The sequence below is a fragment of the Eurypyga helias genome, unplaced genomic scaffold (assembly GCF_000690775.1).
Source record: "Eurypyga helias isolate BGI_N326 unplaced genomic scaffold, ASM69077v1 scaffold2183, whole genome shotgun sequence".
NCBI classification, from domain to species: domain Eukaryota; kingdom Metazoa; phylum Chordata; class Aves; order Eurypygiformes; family Eurypygidae; genus Eurypyga; species Eurypyga helias.
Window position 1 is genome coordinate 47,260 of NW_010242895.1, and position 19,256 is coordinate 66,515.

Genomic DNA, 19,256 nt, shown 5'->3' on the forward strand with positions numbered 1-19,256 from the left:
GGAAAGGTTTTTGGTGGCACATTAAAAGAAATTACTTTTGTCAAATGCCTACTTAAACCCACTGACTCTTGAGAGCGCTCTCAAAATAACATTTTTTAAGTGTTCCAAAATCATAAAGCAATGTATCCTGAATTGCCTCTGCAAGCTTAACTCCTCTTTGAGCCTCCAGGTTACGGCAGGCTGCGGGTTATCCCCTGGTGCAGATGCACACGTGTGTCTTCCAGTAAAATAACAGTCTAACCTAGACCCTCACCGAAGCAGCACACTGTAGTTACTGTTATTTAACTGGCGCTGCAGTCCACTACATCTTTTTCGAAGTATTTTGAGACAAACATCCTCTTCTCTCTCTCGGAGGCAGTCAGCCCCGTACCACCCGTGTTTCAACCAGCAATACTGCTTTCAGATATCAGAGATGGTTAAGCATAAAACTAATTTGTTCCAAAACCTCAGATGGCTTTCAACAGCAGCACCAGACTGTATTTGTGTCTGTACAGAAACAAAATCAAAAAGCCTGTAATTACTACAACTGCAAAGCAGTCCCTTTGCATCTGCTAGCAATCTTTTTTCCTCTTTTATTAACTAATTGCAACAGCAATCTAATGTTTCATAGTTGCATGCGAAGAGGAACACCAGTATATTTCATTATTGATATCTCCAGCACACCCACAAGCAATTAATATTTTGCTCCCTGATCTAATTAACTTGGCACTCTAAAAGAACAGCCCTAAAATCCCATGAGTTTTAAATCTACCTGGTTGTAGTAGTTTTTCCTTCCATTTTTTGGCTGTTCCAGATTTTCACCGTGCCATCGTTCGAGCAAGTGGCAAAAATGGAGTGTTCATCAGAGACCCGAATGCGGTTCACCGCAGACTTGTGCTCATGAAGGTGAGCTACCAGCAATCCTTTGGGACGCCACCCTGCAGGGAGAAACAGAACCACCAAGTTCCATGGGGATTTCTTAACAGGAACATGAAAATCCTCCCGATCCCATCCACCAACAGCTCTGCGGGGACACAGCGGTTACAGCTGCAAAGCACAGGAGGCACTGAAAACTCAGAGCCAGCGCATTTTAAATATTAAAGGCAAAAGCTTATTTACTCTATTCTACACTAAGCCCTGTTGGCAGATGTGGGTAAGAGCTTTATCTTAGATGGGTTCCATTTACAGTCAGTGAAGTTACAAAGAGCCCTTCTTCACAGAGTCTGTAGAGATACCAGTGGCCAGTTCTGCTACCAGCCCATGGAGGTTGCTGTGTTCCAAAGAGTCCCAGAAATGCCAAAAATGCATCTACTACAGTGAAGGATTAACAGCAGATGAAGATAATGAAGGACAGACACAAACTTCAAATACGAGCACTGTTCTGCCACCCACTCACTTGAGTGGCAGAGCAGGTCAGCTGCTGGTACAGATTCTGCTCCCAACATCTGGAGTTTAAGCACATATACTGCCATTAGTAGACAGTCAGGATTTTCCATGGGATACCCAGCAACAAGTGCACGGAGTGCAGAAAACGCTGAGAACTAACCTGGGTAAATCCCAGTCTCAATCTGGAGCCTCAAAACTTAAGTTGGAGCTGTAGGAAGATGCCTATGATTTAGAACAAGGGCAGCTGAAACACCACTGGGTAAGAAAACCTGGCCAAGAGGTTACAACACTCACAGGACGGCTGAAAATGCAAAGCCACACCAGGCAGAATACTCACATTTCACCTCCCAACACCCAAACCAAGCTACAGGCTGTTATGGGATGGAAAGTTATCCGCCACATACCCAGTTACAAACAACCCGCTGCAGAAACTCAGACCAGTGCTCTGGGTCCGTTACTGCAAAGGTGAAGACCTCAGTTTCAGAACCTCTTCCATAGGTCATCCATGTATTTTGCCAAATTTGGCACATTTCCTAAACTAGTAATTTCCTCTCTTCCTCATCTTTTGCATTTTTATCTGGAGAAGATGATGGTCTGCCTGTTTATACGTGTATTTTTTTTGTGCAATATCCTCAGTGGCCTGTGAGTTACCTGGAGGCGGGGGTTTGCTCTCCCACTCGGCATTATCCATCATCTGTTTGGCAAGTCTCTCTGCATTACACTGTTCTCGCTTCTGCTGGATCAGCTGCTGCAGTTCAGTTTTGCAAGTGGTGATGCGTAACTGGTGCGCAGATGGGGGCGCCGCACTGCTCAGCACCTGTATGGTCGGTTTCCTGGGTTGAACAACTGTTCCATCAGATGCCTGTAAGAGATGAGCACTTAAAAATACATGCCTGACATTTTACATACAGATAAACCCTGCTGGTAAGATTACTGGGTCACACTGAAGAAAAGGGGAAAACTCTTTTTTATTGAATCAATTAGCAATGAATTAGCATTAAAAAATAATCATGCTTGCATGAAAACAATTAAAACTGGTCAAAATTATTATTTATAGAAAATCTTAACCATTTTCTTATTCCACCCTGTTTGCCTAGTCTGTTCTGTGTTCTGTTTGTAGAAACCGTGGTGTGCCGTGCACACCTCTTGATGTGATTATTACAGAAGCAGCTCTTGCTGTCAGAACTGACAGAATTACAGGTTAGCTCTTGAACGACTGTTTGTTCGTAATGGGCTTTAAAAAGGAAAGTGGGAAGCGCTTCCCTCTAAGTTCAGAGCGGACACTCATTTAAAGGTAGCAGAAGCTACCCTCCAACTAGAAACAGAATAGAAAGCAGCGTTCAGTGTCGAGAGATGCCTCCGCAGCCTGCAGGGCTCCTAGCCCATCCTTCTGTAGGCAGCACTCAGCATTTACAGGTACGGGATGTCTCAACGCAGCTCTGATGTGACACACCAGTTCCTACTCTAAATCACGCCATCTCTTCCTCACAACACGTCCCAGGCAGGCAATTTAAGGAAAAGTCCTCCCTGCCAGAACAGCTTACCTAGTAACTGGCTAATGCACAAAGCCCTGTGTCTTCGAGCAGAGCATCTATTTGTTAGTGATGCTCTTCCGTTCCAGCAACTAACCCTACTTCCATCCTCAATCAATATCTATTTTAAAAATAAGAACTTGAAACTTGGCTGGAGAAGACGCCAGGGATTAGCACCAGTATAAAATAGCCTCCAAACAAAAAAGGAACACCACATCCCTGTAGTTCCACTTGGCTTTAAAACAACGGAATCTTTTCAGTTTAAGGTGCGAAGAGAGTGTTTTTCAGCAATACCTGTGGGGAGGATGACAGGGTGGCACAAATGCCAGCTGAGGACTCTGAACGAAGTGGTTTGCCAGCCTGGATGGCATCAGGATCAGTAGTTTGCCCATGTCCTTTGGATATTGGCTGGGAGATGTTCGTAGGTTCCAGGGACCCAAACATGCTTTTCCATTCTTCATTTACACTTGAATCTTGCTTCACATGTTTTCTAGCTATAAGCAATTGGGAGGGAGTAGGGGGAGGGAGAGAAAAAAATCCACCACTGTAATCATGACATCATCCAGTTGGGCTGGTCATTACTTTCAGACTCCATGCAAGTGCAGTGTTTACATGCCAGTTTGTTGTTTATACACTTAATAGAGAAAAACCTACTGCTAGGTTGTTCAAGCCAGCTGACAGGGATTTATGAGGCAAACAGAACACACATGGCAAGTGCTCTGTTTACACCTTCTTAATCCCACAGTTGACTCAGGGAATCATTCCCCTGTAGGGCAACTTTGCATCTAGAAGGCTGCAGGATTAGATTCCACATGACAACTTTATGTTACGAGAGCTACTCCATTACTGGCATAAGACAGAGATAAATTTGTAGCGCAGCATGCAAATCATGGTCAGCAGCACACACATCACCTGCAGATTCACAAATGTTATCTGTAAGTAGGAAATCTGCTTATTTTCAGCATTCCTCTGGAGTCACTCCAAACGGTAAAATACAGAAAATTAAATGAAAACAAATTAAATTTGGACAAAGTCAGCGAAGAAGTTAAAGGCATGAAGGCTCTGCAGGTGACAGTGTGGGCTGAATCATACGCTAACTTTTAAATCCTGCCTGCTCCTGACTCCACAGGATGCAACAAATTGAAAAGTCCTGTACTTTTGTACTCTCCTTTAAAATGACATGCAAAACATTTGCAGACCTAGCATCTTAATTCTGTAAATAAGATGGCAATAGCTACCTGGTTTGCAGGTATTTCTGTACGTTGACACCACACAGAACCTATCACTGGTGTACAGAGGGAGGGCCTTACACGCTCGACAGAGCAAAGGGGAAGCTCACTGTCTTCAAGAGGATTTGGAGGATACAGACAACTGGACTAGAGTTAGCAGCAAGTGGATTTCAAAGCCGAACAAGGAAATACAAGAGGTTTTTCAAGCTGAAAGAGGAGCAGGCAAAGTATAATGGGAGTGGATGAGCAGCTGAAGAACCCTAAGGTCAAAAAGCATGTACTTGGTCGCTGAGCAATAGCTGGGCCTCCTCAGTGCCAGTTGCAGCATCACACCTGGGCCTCAGTTTCCTCCAGGCTACCTCAAGAGAACATCCCGGATTTTCACAGCTAAAGAGCTCAACTCTTTTTGAGAGGACACAGAGATAGCAGAAATGTAGCCTTCATGATTTACAATGTCACTGTGGGTTACTAGAGTCCTGTTTGTCACAATCAGGTAAACCACCTGTGCATGTTACTACTGCAAATGCAGACAAATTAATTTAAATATCCTCAGGGGCACCATATCCCCATCTTTCACTGATCCAGGGAGCATTCTTTTCAAACAGCAACAGTAATTTCTTGCTGCAAACTCAGTAAGGATGGTGATCAGTTATGTAGGCTGATTTACTGAGCACACTCGCTGAGTCAGTTAAAGACTTAATTCTGACCCTGAAAGAAAGGCTATACTTTAATCTATACAGGCCACAAAATATACCAACCACGTTTGTCATCCGGTTCCTGCTTTGTTTTAACAAGATCCACTTGTCTCCCAGTTATTCCCAGAGCTGACAAGTCAATCACCCCTTTCTGACTGCTGTCATGCAGGTGGCTCTGATCCACTATATTGGCTTTAGCTTTGTTTGATTTTAACATAAAGTCTTTCAGTGCTAACAGTTTGTCTTCTTCTTCCTCAGTCATCCCCTGCAGAATAAAAGAAAAGGTAGTGTTACTCGCTTTTGAACAAGAACAGGCATCAAAGCATGAGGATCTAAGCAGCAGTAAGACTAATGACTGGCTCGGAAGCGGAAGGAGAGCGCTCACCCTCAGCATTCAAGCCATCAGCCTATCCCTCATACAAGACTTTGGGTAAGCTGCTGTAGTGTAAGAATATCTTTCCTCCTCAGGAACAGGGCTAGGAATAGTGGGAGGGCAGCAGAGCACTTAATACTGGATCACTGTCTGGTGCAATCTGCTTTCCTGCCACCTATGCCATGCTTACAGCCCACAGGGAGACACACACACCCCCCCCAGCTGCAGTCCTTCCTCTTCCCAGTTCTCACTGCTTTGCGTGGGTGATTCTTAGTGCTCCCCTCTTCATATCTAAGCCCCTTTGGCTTTTGCACAGTTACTTGCATGTCTGCCTCTTCAACAAACACATACTCTTCCCTCCAACAGAACACCCAGCACCTATCCTGCAACACCGATACCATCACAGACATGTCAGAAATCTGGGACAGACAACTGAAGTCGTTGAAAAGAGGATGCATCTGGAAAATTCAAACGTAAAGCTGCCCTATTTCTGGCAGATGTTTTCAGAATCTTCCTTAACTTCTGAACTCTTTGTCCTACAAGCGTATACTGAAATCACCAAAACCAGTGGTTTGCAGGATCAGACTGGGAATCCCTCAGAGCAGCAACTGCAAGGTTTGGGCTCCGCACGTCTCCACAGACCCTACAATCTCAAGCCTGACTTTCAAAGCACAAACGAAAAGCAATCACTTGAGAAAGCAGCTTCTTCAACAGCTGTGCGATGGCAGGGTCCTCTGGGGGTGGGCAGTCGGGGAGAGCGCCACACCTCTTCTTCTGGCGCATCTGAAGGTGACGGAAGAGGCTTGTGATATCCTTCGATCTTAAGACATAATCAAATATGGAACGGCTGACAGGCTCTTTAAGTACACTTAGCAGGACTATTTCTTTATCTATCTGCAATTGAAAAAGAGAGACCAGTCAACATGCAGGAGGACGATATCCATATAAACCTTGGGAAGTCTAGCACTAAAAGCTGTCACCTTCTGTCTGTAATGTTTGCACTTCTTTTTCCCCCTAGCCTGAAAGTTAGTAACTGGACAACTGCAAATATTAATATATAAACAAAACAAAACACCCCAAAACCCCAACAGCAACAAGAAACCCCCCAATTTCTTCCTCTGAAGGCATGTGGTAAGAGCCAGTTTCCAGCTCAGTCATGAAGAGATGCTTTCAAACAGTAACAATCACTCAGGACTTAAAATCATTGCATGCAGTTGTGCCAATAACCTAGATTCAACTTCTCTCCTTTCGTGAAAATAGTATCTTGCCCTGTGTTGGTCACATCAGATTTTCTACATTCTTTTTCCCTGTTTACTGAGCAGTCTTGGAATGCTGACTTGGCATTGCTAGGTGGGATTAAAATTCTACTGTTAGTAGAATGATATTTCAAACTTTGTCTTTGTCCTATTTTACCCTGTAAAAATACCAACTAGAAGAGTTCTTCACCCTGTCAGTCAGATTACAGAGTTTCCTCCTACATACACAAGGGAATAAGGATGAACAAGCATGTAATTAAGTAATTTTCAAAAGCATATTGGGACATTAGTAAACAGTCTTAAGAAACCGAGGAGTTAAGGCATAATTTAGAATAATTAACTGGGGCAGTCCTCACGAACATGGTCTATTAAAATGGAAAAAAACAAGCAAGTTTCTGTTCTCCCAAGTGGTGATTCAACATCTGTTTGCACCTGGACAAAAAGTCTCGGAACTAATCCAGACTACTTGCAGCCCCAACGTTCCTTTGAGTTTATACTTTTATACTTTATACTTGAGTTTTATACTTTGAGTTTTATACTTTTCATCTAGTACTTGATCTTTGCCATTTCAAGAGTAGGGGGGAGGGCAAGCCATATTCATGAAACAGACCCCCAGTTAACAGTCCAACAGCTAAATGGCCAAATCTAATTTGGCCTCAAATTACGACATAAATGCTGGTATAAAACTTAGAATACTCAAAATAATTAATGGGAGATGGTGGGGTTGGGACGGCAACTCTTCCTTCTCAGCAGTGTCAGAAGACCTCATTCCTGTAACATGCTTCTCATAGCTGACTGACTGCATGAAAAACAACTTCAAAATGAGTCACAGTGAGGACATTATTACAGTCCAACTCAACGTTACCCCCTACTTGCTTACTGTATTTACTGCTGCAAACAAAGGCAAGGTTTATGCACTAAAATGAATCAGGAAGGGAACAACAGAAATGTATAAATCAACGCCGACCACGCAGCACAAGGCACCGAGGGAGATGGAAACAAGGAAAAATACTATTTTAGTGAAGTTACCGCCTGCATGGTTTATGAGGAAATGTTAAACACATGATGCACTTTTCATTGCAAGTACTGCAACTCTTTCTTACCTATTTAAACACCCGAGAGATGCATTCTACGGGTCCCACAGTTGTAGGCAAAGAGGCCTATATAATGGCATAGCCGGCATCGTCCAGGCCATTCCTAGACACGTGCTGCTATGAAATTACTTAACTCATGCTGAGCACTCTGCCCTCACCCTCGGCAAAGCACTGGAACACAGGAGTAGCGCTGCTGAAATCCCAAGCGCAGCAATCGCTACCTGACAGACTGCTCGTGTTTTCAGGGTCAGATGCGTTAACAGGGCAGGGCTGGAATACCCCGTGTTGTAGATGAAAGCCCAGAACATAGAAACACTTGTTTCACAGCCAACTTTTATGTCTTTTAAACTCCTATCATCAAGCACAATAGTGCAAGGGTTTGATGGTAAACAAGGCAAAGAAGGGCTTGACCTAAAGGCACACCTGTTGATTTCAGGCTTGGTGAAACATTCTGCAATTTGCAACGAATTTGAGACAACAGGCTTTCAAACCTGGAAAGCAATGGCCATTCTGTCAGTGTCTGCCAGCATAGATCAAAAACTGTATCACCGCCAATCTTAATCAAAACAAATTTTAAAAAAATCTGCTATTCATACAGCCAGGACCAGGGCCAAGACAGACGTTGGATTTATGGCTAGTCAAGATGCATTCAAATTAATATTATTTGAAGTATTACCTGTATTATTGGTTGTGTGATGAAAGGATGGAGGTATGGCATTAGCTTGCAGTAGACATCAGCGATGTTCAAATACTGCGCCACCACAGTGATAAATCCGACTGCACCGTAACGTATCCAGAGATTAGGATGACACAGGAAAGGTGCTGAAAGAAAACTGGGCTGTTAGAATATATCATTCATATTAAAGAGAGGGGATCATCCTGTATATGGCCACTTGTGATGGCATTTCCTTCCCCAGACGGAGCCTTCCCTCCTGCAGAGCACTGAGGTAATTTTCTCAGTATGAGGGGTTTTTTTATTTCATGAACTTCGCTGTGCCTGCGGCCGCTTAGCTTCCTTGCTGCTGCCAAAAAACGTATTTTTCCCATTTATTCATTTCAATCCCTATCTGTCATCACCAGATTTGCAAAGGAGACTAATCCAAAAGTAAATCTCAACCTTATCCTGGACAATTATGGAGAATCCCAATACACCAGTGCCTTTTTTGTCCTTTTAAAGTAAATACGTTATTCCTTCCTTGAACAGTCGCTATTTATATTGTAAGATTATCAAATTCAGAAGTCCATCTCAACTATGTGGGTTTTAACAAGCTGTCATCAAGGGACTGTTGCTAGTCATGACATAAGCACAGATCATCCGCCCCAAATTCTGAGTGCAACTGAACAGCCAATAGATTAGGAAGAAGCAGACTACATCTCAAAAAATCACTTGGTATTTTCTTTTCCATAAATAGCTGGTAAATCGTGGGCAGGTCTAAATTAAACTGGTAAGCCTAATGAGGAAGGAGAGCAACTCTGTACTCCAGCTTCAATTGCATTCAATGATCTTTTATGGTGTTAGAAATAGGTTGAGAAAGGATCATGTATTGTCTGAAGGACTGGATTCCCCTCTTCCTCAAAGGTTAATGGGTAAGGGTTTGCAAGTTATGTGCCTGATCAACTTACAGAAGTAACCAGGAGTTTTTCTTTATAGGAGGTTGGCAGGAAGAAGGAGGAAAGATCTTAAAGCAGAAAGTTTTTGGACTGTATTGTCTGTTGCTGTCCCATATAAAAAAAATCAGAGAAGATGCTTCCAATTTGTTCCACAAAAAAATACTATTTTAGAGTTCTGACTAACCTGGTCCAACTAGCAATAGTTCATTAACACAGTTCTGTGTAGATCCTAAAGCAGTACTGCAGGTTTGCATAGTGGGAAGCTAAAGCTGACAGTGAAGCTTTACGTAGTACTAACACTTCTTAATTAGGAAAACAAGGTGTTCTCCGGTACTCCGACTTACCGATATCACAAGCAAACTCATAAATATGGGGCTTCTGCAGGAGCCCCAGCTGGCACATACAAGTAAGAGCATTGAGGGCTTTATAAATGACAAATTCTTCAGCATCACTGAGACCTTGCTGAAGCAGAGGTTTCAGTATGGATGAGCTTTGCCAGCCAACGTAAGCCGCAACACCTGAAACATGAAGAGAACACATGAAAATCCAAAGTATCATTCCTCGCTTTTCCTCCCCAAAGTTTGAAATTACTATCCCAGAGAGACATCTCAAAACAGATTATCAGTCATTAGAAAAAAAGGATGCTGCTTTCCATTCAAAGTTAGAGCAATAGCCCAAAGGCTGGCTGATAAAAGCAGACCCCAGTGCCTGCCGAGACCCTTCCAGGAGGCAGGCGTGGATGTCGGCGCACAGCTGGCCAGCAGAACTGAAACGGCAAGGCAAAACCCGCAGCGCTCCTAAGGGGTGGGGATGCTGCGTTTGTACGTGGAGCAGGACAAGGGAGCAGCAATGAAAGGCTCTGTTGGCAGGGTTTTGTCTTTTACCGCAGCAGGGATTGTAACACAAGTATCGCACAGGCTCCTGGACAGACTGAACTGGATACTGCCCTGATTATCAGCACGGAAAGTCTGGCACGTACGTTCGGTTCGCCACAAAAGGAAGTCAAACAGGAACTTTCAGAAGAATCTTCTAAAACTCTTCCAGCCTGAAATGGCTGCAAGATTTGCTGTTTAATTAACTAGTCTCAAGTTATTTGCCATCACGAAGCCACCTTGACTCCAGTTTCAAAAATAAATCCAGCTTTAAAATATAATTCAAAAATCTTAGAAAGAAGCCAAGCTCAAAAGCAAAGTGAAAGTAATTAATTTGAAGCTGCTGGACAAAAATGTATCAAGTGCATCACAGCAGAAGAAACTGCTTTCCTATTCTTCTTCCTTTCCACCGTGGAAACCAGCCACTGGCCACATGAAACCGTCATCTAGAATTGCCTGTTTGGATTAGACAATCCACCTACAATAAGTACACTCTGGCAACAGTCAGGGAGACGGACCTTGCTGGATTTCTGGTTTTTCCCCTAGCTTTACATCCATCATTCCTTCCCACAGACACCTGGGCAAGTCCGCTGATCATTCTCAAGAGAATAAAAAAATAGTTTCTCACTGAATAGCTCAGGCTTACTGTTGCCACTGTCATATGTGGTACACGGCACAGACCATAACTGCCTCTGCTTCTGACTCGGTTATTTGGGATTGATATATACCAGAAAATCCAGCATCTTCCCATCAGAATTGAGATTAAACATAAAAATAACCTGATCACTTCTACTGTAATTAAAAAAATAGTTAAATATATAGCTTCCATGTCTTGACTGTTACACTTCATTGCCTCACATCTCTCTCCATGTCTTTTGAAGAAGCCAGAGCACTGTGACCTGTGCTGTGGCTACCCCACTGCCCCTTCTGAACAGACTCTGACAAGTTATTAGCATCACCTCTTGGCAGGATTTGCCAGCACAGCATTTTGTGGCTTTCAGCCCTAATGGGATGTGTGCCTACCACAATGGCCCTGCTGGAAGTTTGATCATGCTCGTTTTTCTTGCCATGCACCTGAAGTACCGTTTTCCTCCCCAGGTGCTGCAGTGGAAAAGTTTTCTTGCCCTGCAAATCCTGAGCACTGACTCTCAGCAATAGGCATGCGGAATAATTTCCAACATGCATGGAACGTCAGACATACTTAACAGCTGTCGTCATCACTGGTAAGATTTTTTTAAATTAAGTTTCCTGAGCTGACAGGAATCTTTAAGTGAGTTTTTAAGACACTTAAAAACAAAATTTCAAGTCTTAATTTTAGCCTGTACCTGTACCCAGTTTTCATCATATGAGCAGGTCTGCTGAAGGTAACGGGACCACGCACACATGTGAAGGGATGCATCTACTAGACAGCTTGCAGAAATCAAGTTGTCATCGTTTAGCTTTCTGAGCAAGTGGTTTTAGCAAAGACTCAAAAAAAAAAAGAAGCAGCATTTAAAGTTTGTTGTTTATGTTAATCTAACCTGGACTTAAATACCTCAGTCTCAGCTGTATTAAATATTTGCACTAAAAGAAAAATATATTTACACTGAATAATTTACACCCAATAATTCAGCAAAGTCTTTTCCTATAAATTATAGGAATCATTATGAGAAAGGACTTCTGTATGCCTGTTAACAGTCTCCAGGATATGCAAAAACTAACTAATTTACATTATCACCTCTCTACTGTTTGGCTGAAACCAAGCACTTACCAACAATGCTGTCAAAGAAAGCTCCTCGAAGATGCCAGTCATTCTTATCATTTAAGAAAGTGATCATATGAGACAGAAGGACATCATTGGCTTTCTGCCGTCCAAAAAAGACACAGAGACGCGTTATCCCATTTTCCATCAGCGTTTGTTTCACGATATTCTCCGGGTCACTTAGCAAAGTCACAACTTTCTGCTGGACCATTTCATGCAAGGCTTGCAACTCTGCAAGAGACGGCAGGATGAACACTCGGCTGGGTGAGAAACAGCGTGTGGGCGGGTACGACGCGCCGCTAAAGGCGTTACACCCCCAGGTCACCCTGAAGAATCCCCGGCTCAGTAAGGTGGGCAACGCACCAGAACCTCAGCAATTCCCACAACCGGCTTACCAAAGACACCAGACTAAGCATGAGGTGGTGGCAAAGCCACAGAGTACAGAAATGTGAGACATTCTTGCCAGATCTATATATTCTAAACTTGTCATGACTTCAGTAAGGTGATCCAGCTCACAATATAAACGTCTAGGTGAAATGCAGATGCGAAGAAGCACCAGGAGTCAGCAGCAACGTTACAACAGTAAACAAAATGCCTCAAGGCCATCCTAGTTCGATAAGTTTATTTGACTATCAGTTTGAAAATCTGTGCACTGACAACAGATCAAGAGTCTGTTTTCAGTTAGGTAGACAGATTGGCTTCATTAAGGATACAGAGAGGAATAAACAATACTTGAGAAAGTGAGTACTTCCAATTTCATTACATATCAGCAGTTGCCCTAACGATACTGATGACAAACCTGAGGATGACCTTGCCCACGGCTTCTACTCCACGTTGCAATTAAAAAAGTATTCCTATTAAATGGAAATGACCGAATTGTTACTGCAGTGGCTACTACTGAGAGATGTACCAGAGAGGTCCTCAAACACGCAGCACAAACACCTCAGCTACTGCGGCCCCAGCTTCGCAGGGGTGACTACCATTTGCCTGCAGTCAGAACACCAGCTAATTTGACAGACAGAGGCATGATAGAAAGCAGTCACATGAAAAAGTTGCCTTCTGGGTTCAAATTTCTTGTGCTTGGTTTCTAAAAGGCTAACAAGAATACAGCTATTCAAACTTCTTTTTATCTTGCGTTGCTTCTTTCATCTCCAAGCTATTTTGAGGGATAGGGAACAGTATTTCTCAGAAATACAGTCCGTACAATGGGGCTTCGCCTCTTGCTCCCCAGCAATTCTGAGCACCCTGAGCCTTATGTGCAGGAACTCAAAGGCAATTCTTTTGCGTTTAGTTTTGGTAGGTTTCAGAGGTTTTTTTAAGTATCATCCTGCAACTAGCTAAGGGATAATTAAAACATGCCTTTTTCCCTATCAAACAGAGTATGTGTGGGATGTTTACTAACTATGATTAGTCACAGACCGATCTACTTGGCCCAAAAGAGAAAAGACAGTTTTTAACCACAAACTCTTCCCAGCTCAGAAGACTTGTCTGGCATCGTTCCGGAAACCTATGCGTCACTAAAAGGCACTGGAGCTGACACTTCTTACCATCTCTCCTTCCCAAGAGAAAGAAAAAGAGAAGCCATCCTTAGGATTTTAACTCATTCCCTGCGCTACAGGTACAATAGCACGGAGAGCAGCAGCATTACTGCCCAGTGGCATCCATACATTCAGCATCTTCAGGCCAAAAGACAGACAAGAACTGTCAGGCATAGGAACAGAAGAGGAAGGAGGACTGAAAAATACAGGAATATGACTAAGCTAGAATTTGACAGGTTTTTCAAAGCTAATGCTGCCTGCCACTTCACTGGAAGCAGTATTTGGAATACAGCCATGTTTTTGCAGCCGACTTGTTGACGGGACGGTGAGTGAAGCTGGATATGCAACCAGGCAGCCAGCATCCCAGTCAAATACCTTGAGAACTTCTGGAGAAGAAAAGCGTGCTCATTGCCTTTCACAATGTTCAGAACAGAGGTGGCTGTTTCTGCACGAGGCTGTAACACAAGTGCTTCGATACTGGTAGAGGCCGAGCGTTCTTCCCATTTAATAGGAAGGCTAAGCTTTAAGAGATGAGGAAGACCAGTGCTAACTACGAGCTTTGGCCCATGATTTCTTATTATAAGCAAGGTAAGTAGAAGTGACATTACCTGTGTCATAGTTATCACTAGGGTGAGATGCTTCATCCATTTCTTCACCGTTGGGTTCATTTTCCATATTCAGATTTTTCAGCTGTACTAACTCCAGAAATCTCAAAGCTGTTTCTGCCAACAACGCTATGTTTTCTGCAAAGGAAAACATTTTGGTTAAGATTTGTTCTGCTTTGCCAATTAACACCGGTCTGCTGATCACCCTTGTCGTGGTTTAGCCCCAGTAAGCAACCAAGTACCACAACGTGAGAGCTTATAACCACTGACAATACCAGGCGTGATGGGCAAATGGGATGGAAATTACATGACTGACTCTGGTCAACCCACCTCTGTTGAGCCTGACCCCAGCGAAGCTACCAAGTACATCAAATCACACGGTGCTTTTGTCAATGTAAACAAGTGGAAAAAATTGTACGGACATCAAGCGTAACAAGGACTAATTTCAGTCTTCTACAACTAGCCCCAAATGCTACCTAATCTCAGGCTAATGGCTAAATATTTGATAGACCTTAAAGGCCAATTAACCAACATGCCCACATGGTAGACTGCAAGAAAACAATGACAAGCCACCACGACAGGATATGCATTTTAGGGAGTAACAGCAGCATTATGCTTGAGGGCCGGATTCCACGTTTGTCTGTCCCTGTATCCATCCACCCAGTTTGGCACCGTTCTGCACTGTTTAGAAGCTGCTGAAGCAACTCCAGGTATATTTATATGGGTCAGGCCACTGCTGGCACAGGAATAATCCCATCGAGGCAGAAGTCCCACTTAAGCAGTCATTCTGACCGTGGTCCAAGACAAGAGCAGCGTGCCAATGGAGCCCGTTCATGGCCCACATCAAATCCTGTCAGTCACCAGGCTGACCTCTTCCAAAAACTGTGCTGTAGTTAACTCGGGTATTATACTACCTTTAAATGTAGTTCTGTATTTGAAATTTAAATTGTTTCCTTAAGAGAAAAGCTATTTGAAATTAAGGAACCTTAATCAGACTCAACCATCTACAGTTCAAATAAACTTTTCGAATTTCAGAAAGTACTTTAGCTGTATGCAGTTTGACATTGAAGTCAAACCGTGAACACAGAGAGAACCCACAGAGGCAACTGCAGTCTACGGGTACCGAGACCTGTAGCCTTTTTGCACTTGCAGAAAAGGAGGCTGCATTATGTTTCTTCCATTTCAGCTTATTTAACAAGTTAGCTTTGTATTAGTTCATTTAAAAAATTCATTATGAATAGATTTTTTTCTAATCTACCAAGAGAAGTGAGGCATAAAAAAAATGGTTCTTTCATAAAGCCCTAAATGTGGAAGATCAAGGCGACCAAAAGCCATTGGTTCTATTCATTAACTACAGATTGTTTTCAATAATCCATTTTATCAAACAAAAGAAAAACATCACCTGGGACATTTCCAACTGAATTCTGCATTTATAACTTAAACCCAAGAACCAAAACAACACACTTCAAAATATGCTAATCACAGCAAAGCACATAGGAAATAACAACTATGGGCATGACTACAAAGCTTCTTCCTGAACCAGGCAGAACTCGTGTATCTAAGTAATGTACGAAGAAAACATCTGCTACGGTATAAGCCAGTCTATTCCATAGCAAACAACATCATTTCGGCCCCTGAATATTGCATTTCGTTTGGTGGGAAAGTAACTCTGGAGCACAGCAACATGCTGATGCTTTAAGTTAGTTTTGTATTTATTCAGCCCAGTCAGGCCACTCTAAGCAAACAATGTGAGCTAATGAAATGCCAATTATGATAAATTAATAGAAGCAGCAAAGGGTGGGCAAGCTCAGAAAGCCCTGTTCACATACTGAGCTACACCAAGACCGCTTGGACAAGCAGCTTCCTTCTTTAAGCTCTTGCTTATACGGGGAATAAGGCCAGGGCTGCATCCCTGAGCATAAGGCTCTAAACTGTGGCCCCTGACCTTAGCTGGGGGCAGACCTGCTGGGTGCTACATCCAGGCCCTCGCCCTAAGCAAACGTACACATCCTGCAAGTTACTTTTACATGCAGAACTAGAGAAGAATGAATGTTAATTAAAAAAAAAAAAAAAAAAAACACAAAACCAAGTGAATTCATCTAGCAGAGCGCAAAAACATCTTGTCAACTATTTAAAATGCAATTATTCACTTTGGGGACAGATCTACTCTGGAAACTCATCTGTTAGTACAAGCCAACTCATTAGGTTGCTGCCACCACCTGCAGCAGTCAGCTGAAGTGAATACAGGTGTCTACCTGCAGTCATTTCTGAGGCTTCTGGGGAGCTTTACTGACACAGAAACAGCAAGCTATGGGATGATTTTCAGCAGAGGAGAAAACAGCTAAGGAAGTAGAGAAAAGGCCAAGATGTGGAGTTTTGATTGGATTTCCCCTTACCAGCATATGCAAGTCTGACGATTGTGGCTTCATCCTGGGCCAAGTGTGCAATGCCTGGCAGAATGTATTCTGGGTAAATGTTAATATCATTGCGTGGCACCTCTTTGACGAGAGCAAGAACTTTAGTTAGTGTCCTCACAGATTCTGCCCTCACCCTGGGCACAGAGTCGTTGCTGAAATGTAACAGATAAGGAGTAATACGATCCAGAAGAATCTCTACACTTAATCTTGGTGCTAAATGAAGAATCAGTTCCAAAGCAGCCAGTTTTGAATCACAGTATTTGACAGTCTGTAAACAGGAAGTTATCACAGACACTAGAATAACCAGCCCATTCTCTTTTGTCTCTCCCTCGGCCTTCTCTGTGCGATCATGCCCACAGAGATTGTGAATGATGTTGTCCAGATCTTTACGTATGACCAATATACGCTCATCTGCCGACACAAACGTTTCCTTGGCAAACTGGGCCATGTAAGGCTGAAGGAAAGTGTAAAATATTTCAGGAAATGCATTGTTACGTTGCTGTTTCAAATAATCTTCAGCTGCTAAACGTTTATCTGGCTCACGATGGACCATCTGAGTGACCTTGGGAAAGGCAGAGTAGGAGGGAGCGGGAGAGAAAGATTCAAGGTTTAGACATTTGTAATACAAAAAAAACCCAAAACAAACCAACCCAAACAATAAGCAATTTGCCACCAAAGTCGGTGAAATGAACTACAGTCAGACCACACAAATGGTTTTAATGCTGCAGTCCCTCCTTACCAGTTCTCTGATACTGTTGTCTTCAATTTTGTTTAGGACTTGATCAGGGGAAAAGAGGCCATTTCTGTACGCCAAAAGCTGAGATAAATCAAACAAGGGTACGCCTTCTGTGAAGAGCTCTGCTATTACACAGCCTGTGGAACGAAAGAAATTAAGACTGTCAGAGGATTATAAACAAATACTTCAACTTTGCTTTCTGTATACAGACAAGTACAAACCCTGTGCGACTCTTAGCTTGGTTAAAAATAAGGCAAATGAGTTGCCAAATTAACTCGTGGAAAGGAGATAGCGTCTGAAGCTCCAAAAACTGGCTTTTACACTCGATCTCTGAAATATCTCCCAAGTATTTTATTTCAAACGTGCCCACAGCAGAGGAGTTTGCAATTAGGAAACATGAGGCAGTGACTTCAGCCACCTGCCAGCTGGAAAATACACCACCAGAAAAGGAACCCACATCACCGTCACGTGGAAGAGTGCCAGTAAGTCAGCATGGATCAGGCAGCAAGTCAAAACTACACAGCCCTTTTTTTTCAGAAGGTAAAGAAATAACCACTGTGGAAGTACCACAGTGATGCTGGGTGACAACATATATTCACTCACACAAGATCATAGGCACAGTGACAAATAACATGATTCTAAGGTCCCACTCCTGCAGTTTGCTCTCAACGGTCAGCATCTTGCTTTATCAGCGGAGTGCTCTGGAAGTTTGGCCATAAGAGCAGCTTGTAAAACGAAGTAACTATTACTTTTAAATTCAGATTTTCAATCACTTTAAGAAAAAAAAAACAAAGGCCAAATTTATGGCTTTCAGACTGCTCAAGAGAAGCTCCCACAGTCAGACTCTATCAAGTATTTCCCAATGGGACTATGACAGGACCTTAGTTATCCAACTTCCTGCCTGTGGGGAAAATTAAATGAGAAGGGGCTTCTAAAAACAACATTGCCAAATTGCCCTGAAAGCTGGCTCAGTCCCCAGGCAGCTGGACCTCAGGTGGACCACTGACTGGTTCCTCCTCTTGGGTCCCATGAGGTATATATACACTGTGCATCCCCAGAACCTTGGCCATGAGATGATGATCTGCAGCTTGCAGAACCATCACTTTCCCACAGCAGAACTGAGCCGTAACAGAACAGTTTGGGACGTCCCTCCTCAGGTAACATGGTGATGCACCAGTTATATAGCTCACTATGTTATGTCTGTCCTTTTTCTGTGAATGTAAGGTTTGGGGTTGGATCTTATGCTGAAAATACGCAAGTTTTTCCACATGCTGTTCTCTAAGTCCACTGTAAAATAAAAAAGAACAAAAAACCACCCCAAATAAGCTTTTCTGCAGCCCGACACGCTATCATAAACCACACAGTGGTGTCTCCCAATGGCTCCAAGTACCTGCAGAAAAGATATCCATCGCACGTTTTAACTCCCCTCTTGTTCGCTGATTGCTGTTTGCCAGGTCTACCAGAGGAGTGGAAGGGTCCCGCATGTTTTCCAGCTCTGTAGCAAACATACTGCCGTCGACAAAGCGCTCGGGAGCGATGTAGCACGTTCTCCTCCGCGACGTGTCGAAGAAATAATTGAAGTCAGCAGGATTATCCTCAGGAAGGTAAGTTGGTTTAAAACTAGCAAAGTCAGTTAGAAGAACCCAGTTCCAGCTGGTCACCATGATGTTCTCTGTTTTGATGTCCCCGTGGCGGACTCCAGATTTGTGCGCCTGGTCCACCGCCGTAAGGATCTGGAAAGCAATCCACCTTTTTTCGATGTTGTTCAGGAACGGCCGGGTACTGATGCGATCATAGAGGTTGTCCCGCACGTACTGTCTGAAAAGCATCGCGGCCTTCTCGGACAGGGTGGCCTTCTGGAAGGGCAGGCAGTTCTGGGCCGAGTGTAACCGTATCTTCAGCTCCTCCAGCTCCTGCTTGTAGCTGGTCAGGGGTAAGGTCGGGTCCTGAATGGCAAACACCTTCACCACCACCAGCCCCTCCCGGTGCTTGGCTCGGGCGACCTTGAAGAAGCGGGTGCTCCCCAGGCTCTTGTCGTACTCGAAGTCGTGGATGTCTGAGAAGTAACTGTCCACCGAGAGGATCTGCGAGGGGGCGATGCCAGCCAGCTGGTTCCCCATGGCTGCGCCTCCTCCCGGGCCCAGGCCCGGCAGCAGGGCTCTCCCGTCACCCTGCGGGCAAACACAACGCCT

At 43.6% G+C, this 19,256-nt stretch overlaps 1 protein-coding gene across 1 annotated transcript in view; it reads right to left on the minus strand.

Moving 5' to 3' along the window:
• The window catches only part of PIK3R4 (phosphoinositide-3-kinase, regulatory subunit 4), a 25,522-nt gene extending 6,338 nt beyond the window's left edge, over window positions 1–19,184 (minus strand). The window contains exons 1-12 of the mRNA XM_010149196.1: window positions 18,455–19,184; window positions 17,068–17,201; window positions 16,308–16,890; window positions 13,915–14,049; window positions 11,778–11,999; window positions 9,500–9,673; window positions 8,221–8,366; window positions 5,885–6,088; window positions 4,885–5,086; window positions 3,192–3,391; window positions 2,017–2,227; window positions 752–917 (exon numbers count right to left, since the gene is read on the minus strand). Coding sequence (XP_010147498.1) covers window positions 752–917; window positions 2,017–2,227; window positions 3,192–3,391; window positions 4,885–5,086; window positions 5,885–6,088; window positions 8,221–8,366; window positions 9,500–9,673; window positions 11,778–11,999; window positions 13,915–14,049; window positions 16,308–16,890; window positions 17,068–17,201; window positions 18,455–19,184 — 3,107 coding nt within the window. The remainder of the gene's footprint in view (window positions 1–751; window positions 918–2,016; window positions 2,228–3,191; window positions 3,392–4,884; window positions 5,087–5,884; window positions 6,089–8,220; window positions 8,367–9,499; window positions 9,674–11,777; window positions 12,000–13,914; window positions 14,050–16,307; window positions 16,891–17,067; window positions 17,202–18,454) is intronic.
• Window positions 19,185–19,256: the final 72 nt, after the last annotated feature.